We start from the raw sequence: 15,031 nt of genomic DNA, 5'->3' as shown, positions 1-15,031 counted from the left end.
TGGGCATTATTAATTTTTGTGGTAAATTATAAGCCATATTTAATTCCAGTTTAAATTAATTAAATGAGCTATATTTCAATCCCACTATTGAATCACAAATTGAATTTTTCCTTTTTCTTTTTTTTTTCTAGATTGATGGAATACTCAGTCCATTTAGACTTTATTAGTGAATCTTTAGCTGGTCATTATATAGTTTATTTAAGCAATTTCTATTGGGTTTAACTTAAATTCTCAACCTCGTTAGTGAACTTGTTTTGTTACACAATTCATTTTATAACATATTTATCAATTTTTTTAAAGATGCTATCAATCAGCACTCATTAATACACTTAAATTACACCAAATTTACAAATGTTTACTAATAATTACTTACCTTCCCTCATATTTATATAATTTCGTCATGTAAACTCCATTTCAATGGGTACTTGTTAGATAGACTCACATTTTCGTGAGCATGTATGTGGGCCAAAATTTTAGGGTCTTCAATATTTTACTCATAATTGCTACAATCAAAATGCAAGCAGTTTTTTTTAAGGGTAAAAAACCAAGCGGTTCAAACCATTAAATAGTTCAAACAAGGAAAAATTTAGGGTCTTTCTTTCCCACGAAAATTTTGCTTATATTTATTTATATCATAAACACATTTTTCAATCAATTTTTTTTATTTTACATACCTCACAATATAAAAAATGTTATATCTCAAATAATCTCATATCTAAACACACTCCACATTTAGTTCAAGCTTATGCAATTAAATGAGTTATATTTCATTTCCATTGGGTCACAAATATCATCATGTATGTTCCGTTATTCTTCTGTTTTTGAATTATGGAACGTTTAGGCCGTTTAAACTTTACGTTTGGATAAAAAATTATTTGAAATAATATTTTTAAGAAACACTGTAGCACTCCTTTCAGACATATCTATTTGTTTTAACCAAGTTTCAGCTTCAATAGCGAATCTTTTCTAATTTGTTGTATGAATCATTTATTACATATTTATCTATTTCCTAAAAACCAATTTTCAGCCAGGCATGTATGATGAGGTTCTTGAATTGAATATTTTACTGCTGTTTAGCATGCAATCAAAATGCAAGTAGTTCAAACTATTGAAATGATTCAACAACAATACAGAAAAAAGAGAACGGAAATTTTGAGAGCATTGTAGTTGGCTAATATCACATCGTCATCGAATGCAACGTAAAATTCAGACTTTCGGGTTGATCCTCAAGCAAAGAACAAAGATCTCCGCTGAGGCTATGTAAATATTCGATTTAGAAAGGTAGACCACGTTGATTCTGAGAATTACAAAAGGAAAAAAAAAAGAAAAAAAAAAGAACGAAAAGGTAGCTAGCGAAAAGATGAAGGATAGCAACTGCTAATCCATGGAAAATTAGTGAGAGAAGCGTGGACGGTGGAGGGCTTTCAGCAGAAGCATGATTTAGGAGGGCCTCCATGCAGATGCAGTAAGCAAGCACAGGTCCCTCCACCCAAGCTTGAGGGTGCCGTTGTCCTCAACTAAGGTGTACCCGTCTGAAGGAAACATTCCAAGCAAAAGGGTGGCCTGGGCTGCAGCATTCCCCCCCAAAGAGATACCCTTGAAGCCTGACTGCAGAAGCTTCTGCCTCCAATTGTTGAACTTGTCGCCGCTGCTTCTTGACGGACCACCAAAAGCTAGCACATTCCGTATCTCCCTCGACAGGAGTTGCTGCTCCACTACATGCCTTTCTTCACTCTCCTCCCCGTAGCAGGCACCCAGCGAATCAAACAATGCCGAGTAATAGTGTATTGCCTCCACGAATCTTCCCAAGAAGGAACCCGCATGGCTTAGATCCTGCTCTACGACCGTTACCACTTTGGGAGCCAATCTGAGAAAGTAAACATTTTACTGATTTCAAAACCATATAGTCACGGCCACTATTTGTAACAAGATAGTTTTGCCCACCGTTGCGAAGGTTGAACCATTTCATTCGACTATCAAGAAACATTTACGACTCACACACCCCAAGCTAGCTTTTAGTGGTTGCTCCTACTTTAGAGATGCCGAGAGAGAGGGCCTCGCATCTACCGTATATGCTCAATAAATACAGCTATGTGCAATGCGGAGCTACTTTTTGTGTAGAAATTTATCTTAAGCAAGCAATGCCCCAAAGACGGACATATATATTGAGCAGCCAGGTAAAGCAAATCCCTATGAATTACTAAAATTAATTTAATTAGTGATCGAATAATCATTTTCACCTTTGCAAGAGCCTGAGGGTACTGTTGTCTGAGCCACTGACATCATACAGACAATGCTGTAACCAGTGAACTGCAACTGCTTCCCTCTTGCTGACCTTCAATCTACCAGGATCCAAGTTTCCAACTTTATCAGCAACCGCGTTAAACTCAAATGGGAGACCTAACTTCTCCGCAAAATCCGACAAACGCTTGCCAGTGGCCTCCAAGGCTTCCATGGAGGTGCCCAGCCCGGTCATGCGAACAAAGGGAGGCCCCCCAGGCCGTGATGCCAAAATGTGAAAGAGCCCTGGCCACTGCAGACCTTGCATTATGTCAAGGTCTATGATGTGCACCCTTTCCTCCCTGTCAAAGGCTTCCTGAATGGCCTGGTTGGCTGTGAAATGAGAGAACTTTATAAAGGGGCTGATCCCATTGAAAACTTGAAAAGCCGAAACCATCTTCTGGCTGTGCGGCACAGCGGGCAGAGATGCATAAATTCCCAAGCACGAACTCACAAGTCTAGCGGACATGGCCTCAGAGAAATAGGCAGCCACACGTTGTGCGGATGTACCGAATGGCGTCGAGAGTTCTGAAATTTCCAAGAGCATGTTGTTTGCCTCCTCCAGATTATCCGCCGCTACGGCCTCCGCACACTGTAAGAGCAAGGTCAACAGGTGCAAACCTTGTTCGTCTCTCTTCTGCTGTCGAATTTCTTCGTTTCTCAAACTCCTTGAAGCTGAAGAAGCAGCGGTGACGGCGGCAGCGGCATCAGCATCAGGAGGAGGTGGAGAATCCCGGTGTTGCTGCTCCGAGGGCTGGGGGGTTTGAGTCTCCTCTGGCTCAGAAGACTGCTGCTGTTGTTGTGATCGGTGGTGCACTTGATTGGCCAAATTAGTGACGGTAGCGGAAGAAACATAAGAAACTCCAGTAGCCGCTGCTGCAGTTGGATCATTATTGCGCATGGGCTGCTGTTGCTGGCTATTTCCTCCCACAGCAGTAGAAGCAGTTCTCGGAAGAGCAAATCCCCAATTCAAGTATTGGTCCTGAATTAGCGGGGAGTGGGTGTTAGTGTGAGAAAATAAGTTGTCTTCGTCTAGATAGAGTTTAAGCCCGGAAGATCCTGCTAACAGCTGCCCATGCCCTTGTCCTTGAAGGTGGAAGTAATCTTCTTGTCTTTGTACATTAGGTGGTACTGATATTGATTCTCTTCTTCTTCTCTCGGGATGGTAATTATCAGGGTTTGGGGTGTCGGCAGCCCCGGCGCTGCTAGTGAGAGAACGAAGCCTGTACTCGATGAGGGCAGCAAGATTAGGGTTACAAGGATGGATGATTTCCCTCACGTTCTGAATGAGCTGAGGTATGGAGACGTTGGCGGAGTTGTGGATGAGATCCTTGATGATGCTGTCGATCCATGCTGCTGCTGTAGTGTTGTCCTCCATGGTGAATAACATTGCACCATCAATGCCAGCAGCAGTATTGGAGGAGGTGCTGGTGCTACTGGGAAGGAGCTGTTCAGCTCCTCCAGCGGCTGCGTATTTGTTCCTGTCGGGGGGGAACAAGGGCAGACCGGAGAAAACACATATAGAAGGGGTCTGGGTTGGGGTTTGGGGCCTTTGGCGATGATGAATCAGATTGTGAGGAAGAGGAGCAGGCGATAAGGAACCCATCATGTTACTTGAGCTTGAAGTGGAAAAGGCAGACTCGGACCCAGTCCCACCTGCCGACGACGTCGTCACACTCAAATCCGTGCAAGAAGGTAGCACTATAGTAGTGGAGTAGGTGGGAACGTCGTCAGGGTGCTGGTGCTGGTTAGGATTGTTGATAACACCTGTATTAGTGTCTACAATATTGATAGAGCACACCCCAAATTCATCCAAAGGTATTATGTCCGCGGTAGTCGTTGGGGAGGCAGTTCGACGGAGAAAGCGTTGGACCGGCTGGATTTCTATATCAGAAGCTGCCCTCTTTCTCGCCATCTTTCCGCTGTGGAGATTGAGAGAAGAATGCAGCGGCACATTGAAGTCCTTGTTTGAGGAGATGGGCAATGGGCTGTCGTCGCTGCAATTGTTGAGGCTTGAATTCCCCCGGCGGCCACTGTCGTTGACCAAGGAAAAGGCTTTTGCCATGTGTGAATGTCCAGAGAGGTAGAGAGATTGGCGGTGGCAGTAGCACTCGTACGATAGCTCCCCTCTTCAGTCTTCCCTTGGGGTTATTTCCTTGGCATAACGTTATTAATAATTGGCTACGGCTTACACAAATTATTGTTGTTAAGCAGCAGTAGTAGCATTCATATTTAGAGGGAAGGAGGAGGAGGGTCGAAAGAAGGATCCGGAGATGATAAGTTAAATGATAAGAAGAGAAGCCAAGCAGATAGCAATGCGGGGGCTTGGACAGGAGGAGCATTGGGATTCCGAGGCTAAGAGCAGGTTCAACAACTGATGCGATCATTTCAAGGCCTTCTGTCTCGGTTAATTACAAAAACAGGAGGGAGCAAGAAAGGCATCATCAATCTGACAACCTGACATTTTCTTAAAAAGACTTTCAACTTTTACAGCACTCGGGACCCACCTATTTGTTTCTTTCTTCTTCTGCCGCTGCTCGATTAAATGGATTACTGTCCTAAAAGTCTTCGTTTTTCTTTTCTTTTTTTTTTTTTTGGCTCGAAGATGATGCATAAATCTCAAAGTCAAAAGTGCTACTACATATGCAGTACTACGCATAATAATACGTGTACAAGATGAGTACAAAAGTTCTACTTGCCTCTAACAAAATGATATAATAATCAATAGAAATACGCTTACAAGATTAGACTAGATGTAGACCAGTGATATAGGGTCCGGAGCCCCTCGATTCATGCATGGATCTCAATGCTTGTAGTGTCAAAGCAAAAGGAAGAAGTTGATCTGATCGAGAATAAACCAAACATTACTTATTATTATGTGCTACAGTATCCTGGTAATTGAGTCAAACAAACAGAGCCAAAACTAAAGAAAGCACCAAACAACTAAAATCAGGGAGAAAAAGCTGAAGGTGATGATGCCGTTGAAAGCAAAATGTCAAACGCTACGCTGCGTTTTCTTTTGGGACGGGGCTGAATTTTGACAGCTCCTTGACCACAACTGACAACACGGCATGTCCTCTTTTTACCTGCCCTCTTTGAAAAACTCCATCCCACCACGCAGATACTTGGCTATTGGACTTCGGCCGTGAGCTCTCGGTTTCCGAGGCTATCAAACCTCATCACCCATTCTCTTGCTTCCCCCTTTTCGTACACGACCTCCTAGGACATGGTTTGGCCAGGGGCGGGGTTATGACCCCAACAGTTCCGTCGTCTAAGGTGTTTGCGGCTTATGCTTGGGAGTAATTTCCCTCTCATTTGGCCTCTTTGGCCCCTTTGGAAGTGAATTTTTTGGTCAAGTTTTTTAGTAACAAATTTTTTAACAACTTTAGTTATAGGAATTCAAAAAAATTTATCAAATTTTTTAACCTACACACTCCAAAATATCTAATACACAAAAAACTTCTATCTTTCGTCTTCTTTCTCCCTCACCCCATCCACCATACCTTCATCGTCGGCCAGCACCTCCGCCGCCGTTTCCGGCGTCGGCCATCTATTCCGGCGCCGACGTTCCCAAAATTATTTTCTTTTCCTTTCTCCCTCCCTCTCTCCTTCCCTCCCCTCTCCCCCTCCTGTGAGAACCCGCAATTTTTCCCATTTTCTAGGTTTTATTATCTTTCATGGCTTGTTTTCTGCATTTTCGTGATTAGGAAAATTTCTAGATACTTTTAAGGAGCAGATATAGTTTTTAGATGATTTTTCTAGTATCGAATAGGTTTTGAGAAATTAAGAGCGTATACTAGACGTGGGACCCACTAGGGCAAAAAGTTCGGAAAAATTCGGCCAACTAGGTTAAGTTTTAGATACTAGAATTAATTTACCGGGTGTTAAGAGATAAGTAGAGGTTGCAATTTGGATTGGTGTGAGAGGAAACAAAGTGATAGACTTGCATTAAATAAAGTGACAAGTGTCACTTGCCTATTGGCTTGACTTGTATGACTACTATTCCATGTTTTACCATTTGACTTAATAAACTAAAAATTTACCAAAAATTGCTCCATTTCCTAGCTCAAGTGGCCGGCTCTCTCAAGGAAGGAAAGAAAGAAAACCTCTTCAATTTCTTGATTCCCTCTTGCTTCAATCAAATCACTCAACCATCTACTCTTGTTTTTGTTCCATAGAAAACCTTAAGGGAGTGTTTGTGAATTGTTTTGTGGAGTTACTTGGAAAGCTAAGAGGACTAGTTGCTCTCTTTCTTGTGTTGCTAAGGTAAGTTGAGAAAGACCCCTCTCCTCCCTCTAATGATGCTTAAATCATGATTAGTGGTAGTATAAGATGCACTTTTATGGATTATATCTTGATTTTTGGTTGAATTGGTGAAGTTTTGTAATTATTGGGGATTTTTCTGTTTTCATATGAATATGATTATGTGGTTATGTATGATGATTGGAAATGGTTTTTAAGGAAGCTAGAAAGTGGAAAAAGTGGTTAATTGCAAGCAATTTCTGTTTTGGAAGAAAAATTGGAAAGCTAGGGTTCCTTGAATTACATTCTGCCCGGTTTTGTAGCTCATAGTTAGAGACCGAATTGGCCTTGGGTTAAAACATAAAAGTTGTAGGGAATGATATTTTAGAGGTGCCTGCAAAATTGCAGGTCAATCGGAGTAGCGTAACTTGAGAAAAGATGGAATTACCCTTGCTGCCCTGGTTTTACCCGAATTTGGGAATTGCTTCTGTAATTGGTTATTTTGGTTAGGAATGCTTCCGAATTGGTTGTTGAGATTTTCTGATGAAATGTAGCCCTGTTTCTTAGCTTTCAGATGGCTTTGGAATTTCTGGATTTGGACTTAGGTAGCTTGATTTATGATGTTTGCACTAGAATGCGTTCTGTGAATCTGTTTTTGCGGTTCTGGGGTAGTATCTTGCATTTTTGACCTGGTTATACCCGAAACTGGGTTGAGTGACCTTCTGTAATATTGTAGCCCTATCTCTTAGCTTCGAAACGGTGGGTCTTGTACCTTCATCCGATAATCGTAGTGCCATTGGTACCAAAACCGTAAAATGATGTCAAAAACTATTTTTTTTCGGGTTAACACTTACTCCATTTCCGGATTTTTTGGTTTCCTCTATTGCTTGTGTATGCTTAGGGAACCCTATTTTGGTGATATTTGGCTTTGGTTTATGACTCGTTATCGAGTCTCATTGTACTTGTTTGCGTGTTTTAGGGCGTGACGGTGGTTCACGATGTTCCTTTGACGAAAGTGCATGAAATATCACTTTCAAGCTTGGTGAGTGTATTACTCACTTGTGTGTTACTATATGGCTTTGATACTTGAACTGGATGAGTTAAATGTTTATTGCACCATCGATATTGATTGAAGTGATGGTATACTTTATCACTCTCACTTATTTCTCATGTTATTGGAATGTTACATGGAATGTTACATGAAATGAAATGTACTTGACTTGGTGTCATTTGGACGAGTATCCAACGACCATGATTGTTACCATTGAGCTCAACCCCATTGGTAATTGATTGAATCGAGCCGGCGAGGGCTTGGTCGTGCCAATTAATGAACCTTGGGGACTGTTATATGGAATCTTGTAGTATGAGAGACTCTCGATTCCGGTATACTCGAGTAATACCACAGTGCAAGTGTTTGGAGTTCGGGTCCGGTAGGGGTATGTTGGGTGGAAGGAATGGAAGTAAAGTGGAGTCTACGGTTGGTTACTTTTAAACGTTGACGGAGAGTCAATGAGATCCGATCAAGAATGCAAACGAGGAAAAGGGCTCTTGAGAGCCGCCCGTATCCTTTTACCACCACTATTGATGTGTGCCTTTGCTTATTTTTGATGTATTGAAATGAAAAACTTGATACTTATGTGAACTTTGCTGCTTGAGTGGTATTATCTCACTGGGCGTAAGCTCACCCTATTCCTTTTGTTTTCCTTACAGGAAAATAAATACTTTTGGACTGCAATTGATAATTGGTTGCCGAAGTGAGTTAGTTGGACATATCTTTTGTATAGCTCATTTATTGAAACCCTAATTGTACTTTTGGGACCGTTTCTCTTTTGATTTGGCAAACCAGACATGTATCCACTTTTGAATACTTTTGTATGCCACTTTGGCTTGTAAATGCTAAATTTCAAGATGTGAATGTTTGCTTGATATTTGGTTGGGTTCTGACGGGTCGGTTACTATTCATAGCCGACTCCGATTTCATTTTTTTTATTTTGACATTTTGACTTGTTTACACGCGTTTGTAAGTTCCGGAACGTATTAGCTCGCTCTATACTGAACCGTTAGTCCTGGCGAGAGTTGGGCAAGCAGTCCGCTAACCCCTTTGGTTCGCCTTAGGGGAAGGTGGGGCTGTCACACCTCCCCTCCCTGGCCAAACTCCCCCGACCTATACAGCAGCAGCAGTTACTTTCCTCCTGCTCTGATTTTTCTTTCTCCTTCCAGTCACGCCAACGCTACGGCTGACGGGGGAACAGGGGAATAGGGAAGGAGGGTGGCGGGGCAGAGGGGATGGCGGGAAACGGGAAACGGGAAGGGGAACAGGGGAGGGGGGTGGCGGGGCAGAGGGAGTGGCGTGCAGAGGGGAGGGGGAAGGGGTAGAGAGGGTGGCGGGGAAAGGGGGTGGTGGGGGAAATGCAAAGGAGAGGAGAAGGGGAAAGGGAGGGGTGGCGGGAGGGGGAAGGAAGAAGAAGAAGAAGAAAGAGAGGAAAGAAAAGAAAAATGAAAAAAAGAAAAAGAAAGAGAAAGAAAAAAAGAAAAGGAAAAAAAAAATTCACTCTACAAAAACTTTTACAAAATTTTTTATCTTACAAAAACTTCTACAAAAAAGTTTTTCACCTTACAAAAACTTCTACAAAATTTTTTCAAAAACTTCTACAATGCACTACAGTAAAGTTTTAGACAAACTCCCAAATAACTCAGGTTCCAAACAGGCCCATTGTTCCGGGTTATCAAAAAAAAAATTTCCCTCTCATTTAACGTTCGGATATTTCTGTGCTGTGCTGTAATACATAGGAACTACGGGTGGTGTGGGGGGTGGGTATTCGTTCCGTCCATCATTTAACAAAAAATTTAGAAAATTTTTTAAAATTTTTTTATAAAAAAATTACTATAACAATTTGATTTATGTGAGATAAAAAAATGATTGAAAAATGTGTTCACGAAACGTAGTAATTTTTTTTTTGAAAAATTGCTGTCCAAACAATATGTGACTCGTATTTTGCTAGTCAGTCATTTTCTAACTCTTACCCGCTTCATATATTAACGGGTATCCAGTTATAGGGTACTTGCTAAGATAGGTCGGATCAACGGTACCGCTTCCGCCCCGCTTATTATTTAATTTTTTCAAAAAAATGATTTCTATTAATTTAATTTTATATTTTACACATTCATCTAAAATTTAATAAATAATTTTTTCTCAAAAAAAAATTTTTCATCAAGAAACAAGCATGCAAAGAGAATATAAGGTAAAGGAAAAAAATTAAACGAATTCAAAATCAATAAAAATTTGAAGTAAATAGTAAATTTTTTTTGAATATATGTTCCACATTAATTAAATTCTTTTCTATGAAACATAAGATCATGATCTCTACAAATTAATCTTGTAAACAAACAAGGGTTTGTTTAGATACCCTATTTTTTCAAATAATATTTCGTTTGCATCATAAACACAATTTTCAATCCACCCTTTTATATTTTCAATCACCTTTTTATCTCACATATATCACATCACAAAAAGTACTACAATAATTATTGCAAATAATATTTCAAATAACACTCTATCCAAATAATAGTCTCTCATATTTGTAATACAATTTATTCAATGAAATTACTTATTTAGCTCTAAATTATTATTTTATAATATGTATATAAAAATAAATAAATAAATAAATAAAAATATATATATATGTGTGTGTGTGTGGGGGGGGGTTAATTTTTAATTATGTGACCCTAACATGCCTCGCATATTAGCGAGTACATGACCCTCTTTTGACCCGATCAAATAATACAATTTCGGTATCCTAATTTTCGCATTGGATAGGATATGACGATTTTTCGAATAAGCGAATAATTTTGCCTACCCCTAATAAGAACGATAATGAGTAGAGTACTTCAAAAATTTCCTCTTATTAAAACCTAACTTCAGTTTGGATCACTATTTTTTAAAAAAATTTAGAAAAATGTATTATACTAATTTAATGTATGTGATATAAAAAGATAACTTAGAAATATATTTACTAAAAATGTAAAAAAATTTTATTAGAAAATTATCCCAATAGGTTTGGAATACCCATTGCATACTCTCTATCTACTAATACAGAAGGTACAAAAAAAAAGAATTAACATTTATCAAACGAAAATCAATACAAATCATGTTAAATTAATTTCCTTGTTTGAATTTAAAACTTGGATAGTGTCATAAGAGCCACACGAGAGAAATCCAATATTTTATGCAGGTAAAATTAACATTATTCTAAAAAAGATTTATACAATCATTTTACATATTTGAATAAGGAGTTGTATATAAAAACATGACAAATAATCACTTATTCAACAAGCATGTGTGTCAACTGAATACAAACAAAAGAGAACTAGGAGATGTTCACCGTGCTTGCGCACGGTGGTACGTTGTAAATATGCCCAAGTTGAGAAGACAGTGAACATGTATTTCAGAAAAGATTTGTTGTACAGAGAAATTATTTAGTTAGGACGGAAGTTTTTTTTTTTTGGATTCTTAGCATGGTTATAGAATATATACTGGAAATGTAAGTACTTTTTTTTATTTTTTGTCCTATAACCTTTGACATACACCTTGGATGTTCTTTAGGAGCAAGTACGGAGGCACTGAGGTTAGAAAAAAAAAAAAGAAATGTCTGGAAGAAGCCGTGTGTTGTTGGCAACTTTTTCAGCAAGAGAATTTTTCATTTGCTAAGTCTAAACTGGTAAAGAAAAAGAAGTTGCGGAGAATGGAATAATATATGAGCAAAAATAATCCTTATATTAAACACTTGAAAAAAGAAACATGATACAGGGAAACTTCTATTTTTGATTGATCTAAATTTATTCATTTTTCATGATGGAGTAAACATGGAAACTATGATACCATGAGAACTGCTTTTCTACTCCATATTTGTCAGAGGTAGGATCCTTTCGTTTTTTATTTTTCACCTAAACCCGCTGGATACCAGGATGCCATCCACATTCGCTGCGAGGAAACAACAAAGGATACTGCAGAGAGTCATAGCAAGAATAAAAATACTTGATCTTATGGCTTGTATCCGAGTAACTATACACCTGAATATGAGCAGAAGCATTAGTCAATTGATCACCATCTCCAGTCCATATCGCTGCAACCTGTGAAGCAGTTGGGAGGTTATATACACGATGATCCAGACTCACATTGCAGTTGAGTACGATCCTATGGTCATCAAGATTTGACACACCTCAGAGATCTTTAAAGAATTTGGCATAAGGGTTGTCTGCAAGGATACGCAGAAGCAGCCTGAGAGTAGTTTCTCTTAACTTGGGCGATCCATCAACTCTCCTGGCAAGCTCTTCAAGGGTATCAAAGAAGTATAACTGAATACCAGAAGCTTTACCATCGCGCGACTGCACATCAAGATAATGATAGACCTGGCCCTGGACACAAAATGTATAAAGGCCATTCCTGTTTTTAGTTAGTTCTCTATCATACTTTGCACCCAATGACGTAAAAGCGACGTTATTATTGTAAGTGCGAACATTTTTCCTAAAGTGTTCACACTCCTCATCTTCTCCAGTGAACAAGCGCCGAAGATCATAAGGCATCGATGAGCTCACAAGGCTAACTCTTCCTCCCGAAAGCAAAAGTTAGGAGGTTCCATATGGAATTGCTGTGCTCCGCAATACTGACAGGGCAGAGTATAAGGCAGGGCCAAAACTTTTTCTGCAATCCTGTCCAACCGAGAAAGAGTTCTTCTGCTACTATTTTTACATTTACCTTGTAGAAAATTGAAGCATCGGACATTAGCGGTAGCAGCAATTAGGTGAAACCATAAATTAAGCAAGCACAAGAAAGTAAAAGAAGCAGGCCATAAGCAGTGATAGAAGGACGACTGACAGCGACCAACTTGACAAGACGAAAGAAGCCACCACTTAAATGGCAGCGAAAAAAAAGGAAGCAGTCATACCTGCATTAGCAGATAGCGTTGGAACGCCAGTCAATCCAATGAGAGCCTCAGAAATATTTGGTGCATTGGATACAGAACCTGGTAAAGATGCTAGTCCATGACCATTTAGAGTAACTTTGGTAGGCTCGGCAAAGTAACTTTGTCTAGGATATGTTTTCACAACTCAACTCGCAGCAAATGGCATAAATAATACAAAACAGCAGTGACTCATCTATAAAAGCGAGCTTCAGCGAACAAAAAACATGACATTTTCTCTAAGAAGCGAAACCCAGCAGAAAGAAATAACAAAGAATAGTCCTAGGAACAATGACATATGCAATGAGCAAACAAAATATAAAACTAAACACATACAGATAGGAGGAATAGCAGTAACTTAAAAAACATCAGCATATAAAACGATGGTGCCAAAGAGAAAGAAAAAAAACAAGTAACGAGCTAACAAAGGCAACGCACACTACATAACCAGCTAAGCAGTTGACAACCGACTAACGTAAACTATCTAAACAGCACTCACCATGGAAAAGCAATATAGTGACAGGTACTAATCTTACTAACGAAAAATGTTAATCAGTAAACAAGTCAAACTGAATGCATATTGATAGAATAACAGCCTCATTAAGGTTAGAACCTGGATAGGCATGAAACAAGAAATATAATCTGATAAAAAAAGAACTCTAAAGTAGAAACAGGATGAACACCTCTTCTAGCTAATAGCAACAAGGAGTATATCGATGGTAATAGTAACAGCCCAAAAAATGCAACAAAACCAGCGAAGGGCCGAAGGCTGAGCAGCAGGTGCAAAATAAGCTGTAGGAGAGGAATATAAGTCCAGACGTCTGCATGAAGAATGACTAAAAAGCTACTTTCCACCTTCATTCATGAAAAGCTGGGCCGAGAAGCTTCATGAAAAGCCGCAAAGAGTGCCTTTGCGTTTCAAATCCGAGGAACCATTAAGACGCTCGAGGCGAGCATAGCGAACGAATGTATAGTCGTCCGTCTACTCGAAGATATATATTTATTATTGGGCAGTGTTAGTAATTAAGTCAAAATTCAATGTTCCTATTGGACACTCTAATTTATTTAACTAATAATTTATAACTAATTGATCCCACAACAGGAGTAATTCAAGCTGAAATTTGCTCAAATAGGAAGCAAGTGCCGATAAGTCATTCAGGTTCTAGCATCCTATTATCTGCTTTTAATAGGAAGCTAATCATCACCATCCCAATTTTAACAGCTCAATAAAAAGCACGCTGCCTTTCTTATAAGGTTGCTAGCAAGGACGCAATAAATACAGTACTGTTGGGTTCCAAGGACAAAAGACATTTGATGCCTTTTGTGGTTCCAAGAACAAAAGATGCAGAAATTTCCAGCTCATGGGCCACTTTCACAACCCGCACGTCAGCAAGACATGGAGGACGACCATGCTTTGGCACCCTCTTCCCAGTTTATATACATTCTTTAAATAAGTAGGTTCCATAGAGGTATCAATTCCTTGCATATTGAGTGTCGAGCTTTTAGGAATCTCTTACCAAATTCTATCAAGTTCTTTATTAGTAACCCCTTGTCAATGTCAAACTCTAATGGTGACCCATCGTCTAATCAAATTAATTATCAAATCGAGTACTTACGACTATTTAGTTTTATATTTAGTATTAATGTACTCCAAAACTCAAATTAGTTGACAGAGACGTTAGCTAGGTGATCATAAGATCCCTAGTTCGACTCTCAAATTCGCTGCTTTCTTCCCTTCTCCTTTATTAGGTTTGGAGTTTCCTATTAGACAAATGTGGTAACCATGTAAATTTCCTATTATTAGGTTTGTTTTTATGTGTCAGATGCAATTATTTTCAAGACAAAAAATTGTGTTTGGATTGCAGATTTTCAAAGAAAAATTATTACGTTTTCCATGAACATATTTTTCAATCACCTTTTTATTTTACAAATATCAAATCGCTACAGTATTTTTTTTTATAAATAGTCAAAAAAAAAATGCAATCGAAACACACCCTTTATTTAATAGTCATGTGGTGATTGACAGATGAATTTTTTTTAATTGTGTGCATGTAGGGACATAAAGAAAGAATTTTTTTTTTCAAGGGATAATTGTAGAAACCTTCTCTGAGATTTTTGACACTGGCTCTCATTTCTCCTGTGATTTAAGAAATAGCACTGACCTCCCTTGAACTTATTGATTTTTTGCATATTCAATCCAGGCTAGAAAAAGTGCCATTAAAATATTATTTTAAGAAGTGTGACGAGAAATTTGTGCTAGATTTGGTAATAAAAGATTATGAAAATTTACCTTTATACCCTAATTATTTAGAGAAACCTAATGAACAAATTTTGTAGAAGAAACCTTGTTTCTTGTCAACAAATTAAGTAACTAATTAAACCACCTGTAAGTGTTACTTTCACATATTTAATTTATATTAAATAAAAAACCTACTAGTTTCCCTTTAGTAAAAATATTAGTGTAATACTTTTTGAATTTTACTTATAAATATTTATGTATTTAACATAAATTAAATGATTCAGAATAAAATACTCATAAATAGCTAGTA

General features: G+C 38.7%; 2 protein-coding genes across 2 annotated transcripts in view; one reads left to right on the top strand and one right to left on the bottom strand.

Moving 5' to 3' along the window:
* Nucleotides 1–1,128: 1,128 nt before the first annotated feature.
* Nucleotides 1,129–4,677, bottom strand: LOC113688603 (protein SCARECROW-like). The gene is made up of 2 exons (XM_027206478.2): nucleotides 2,241–4,677; nucleotides 1,129–1,867 (listed from the first exon to the last, which is right to left on the bottom strand). Exons 1-2 carry the CDS (start codon nucleotides 4,343–4,345, stop codon nucleotides 1,441–1,443), a joined length of 2,532 nt encoding a protein of 843 aa, XP_027062279.1. The 5' UTR covers nucleotides 4,346–4,677; the 3' UTR covers nucleotides 1,129–1,440.
* Nucleotides 4,678–12,436: 7,759 nt separating this feature from the next.
* Nucleotides 12,437–15,031, top strand: part of LOC113729324 (uncharacterized) — a 36,524-nt gene continuing 33,929 nt past the window's right edge. The window contains 1 exon segment of the mRNA XM_072048160.1: nucleotides 12,437–12,548. Coding sequence (XP_071904261.1) covers nucleotides 12,437–12,548 — 112 coding nt within the window.

This window comes from Coffea arabica, chromosome 5e (genome assembly GCF_036785885.1).
Source record: "Coffea arabica cultivar ET-39 chromosome 5e, Coffea Arabica ET-39 HiFi, whole genome shotgun sequence".
NCBI classification, from domain to species: Eukaryota; Viridiplantae; Streptophyta; class Magnoliopsida; order Gentianales; family Rubiaceae; genus Coffea; species Coffea arabica.
The sequence above is the reverse complement of the archived record's forward strand: the minus strand, read 5'-3'. Positions and strand labels throughout refer to the sequence as shown.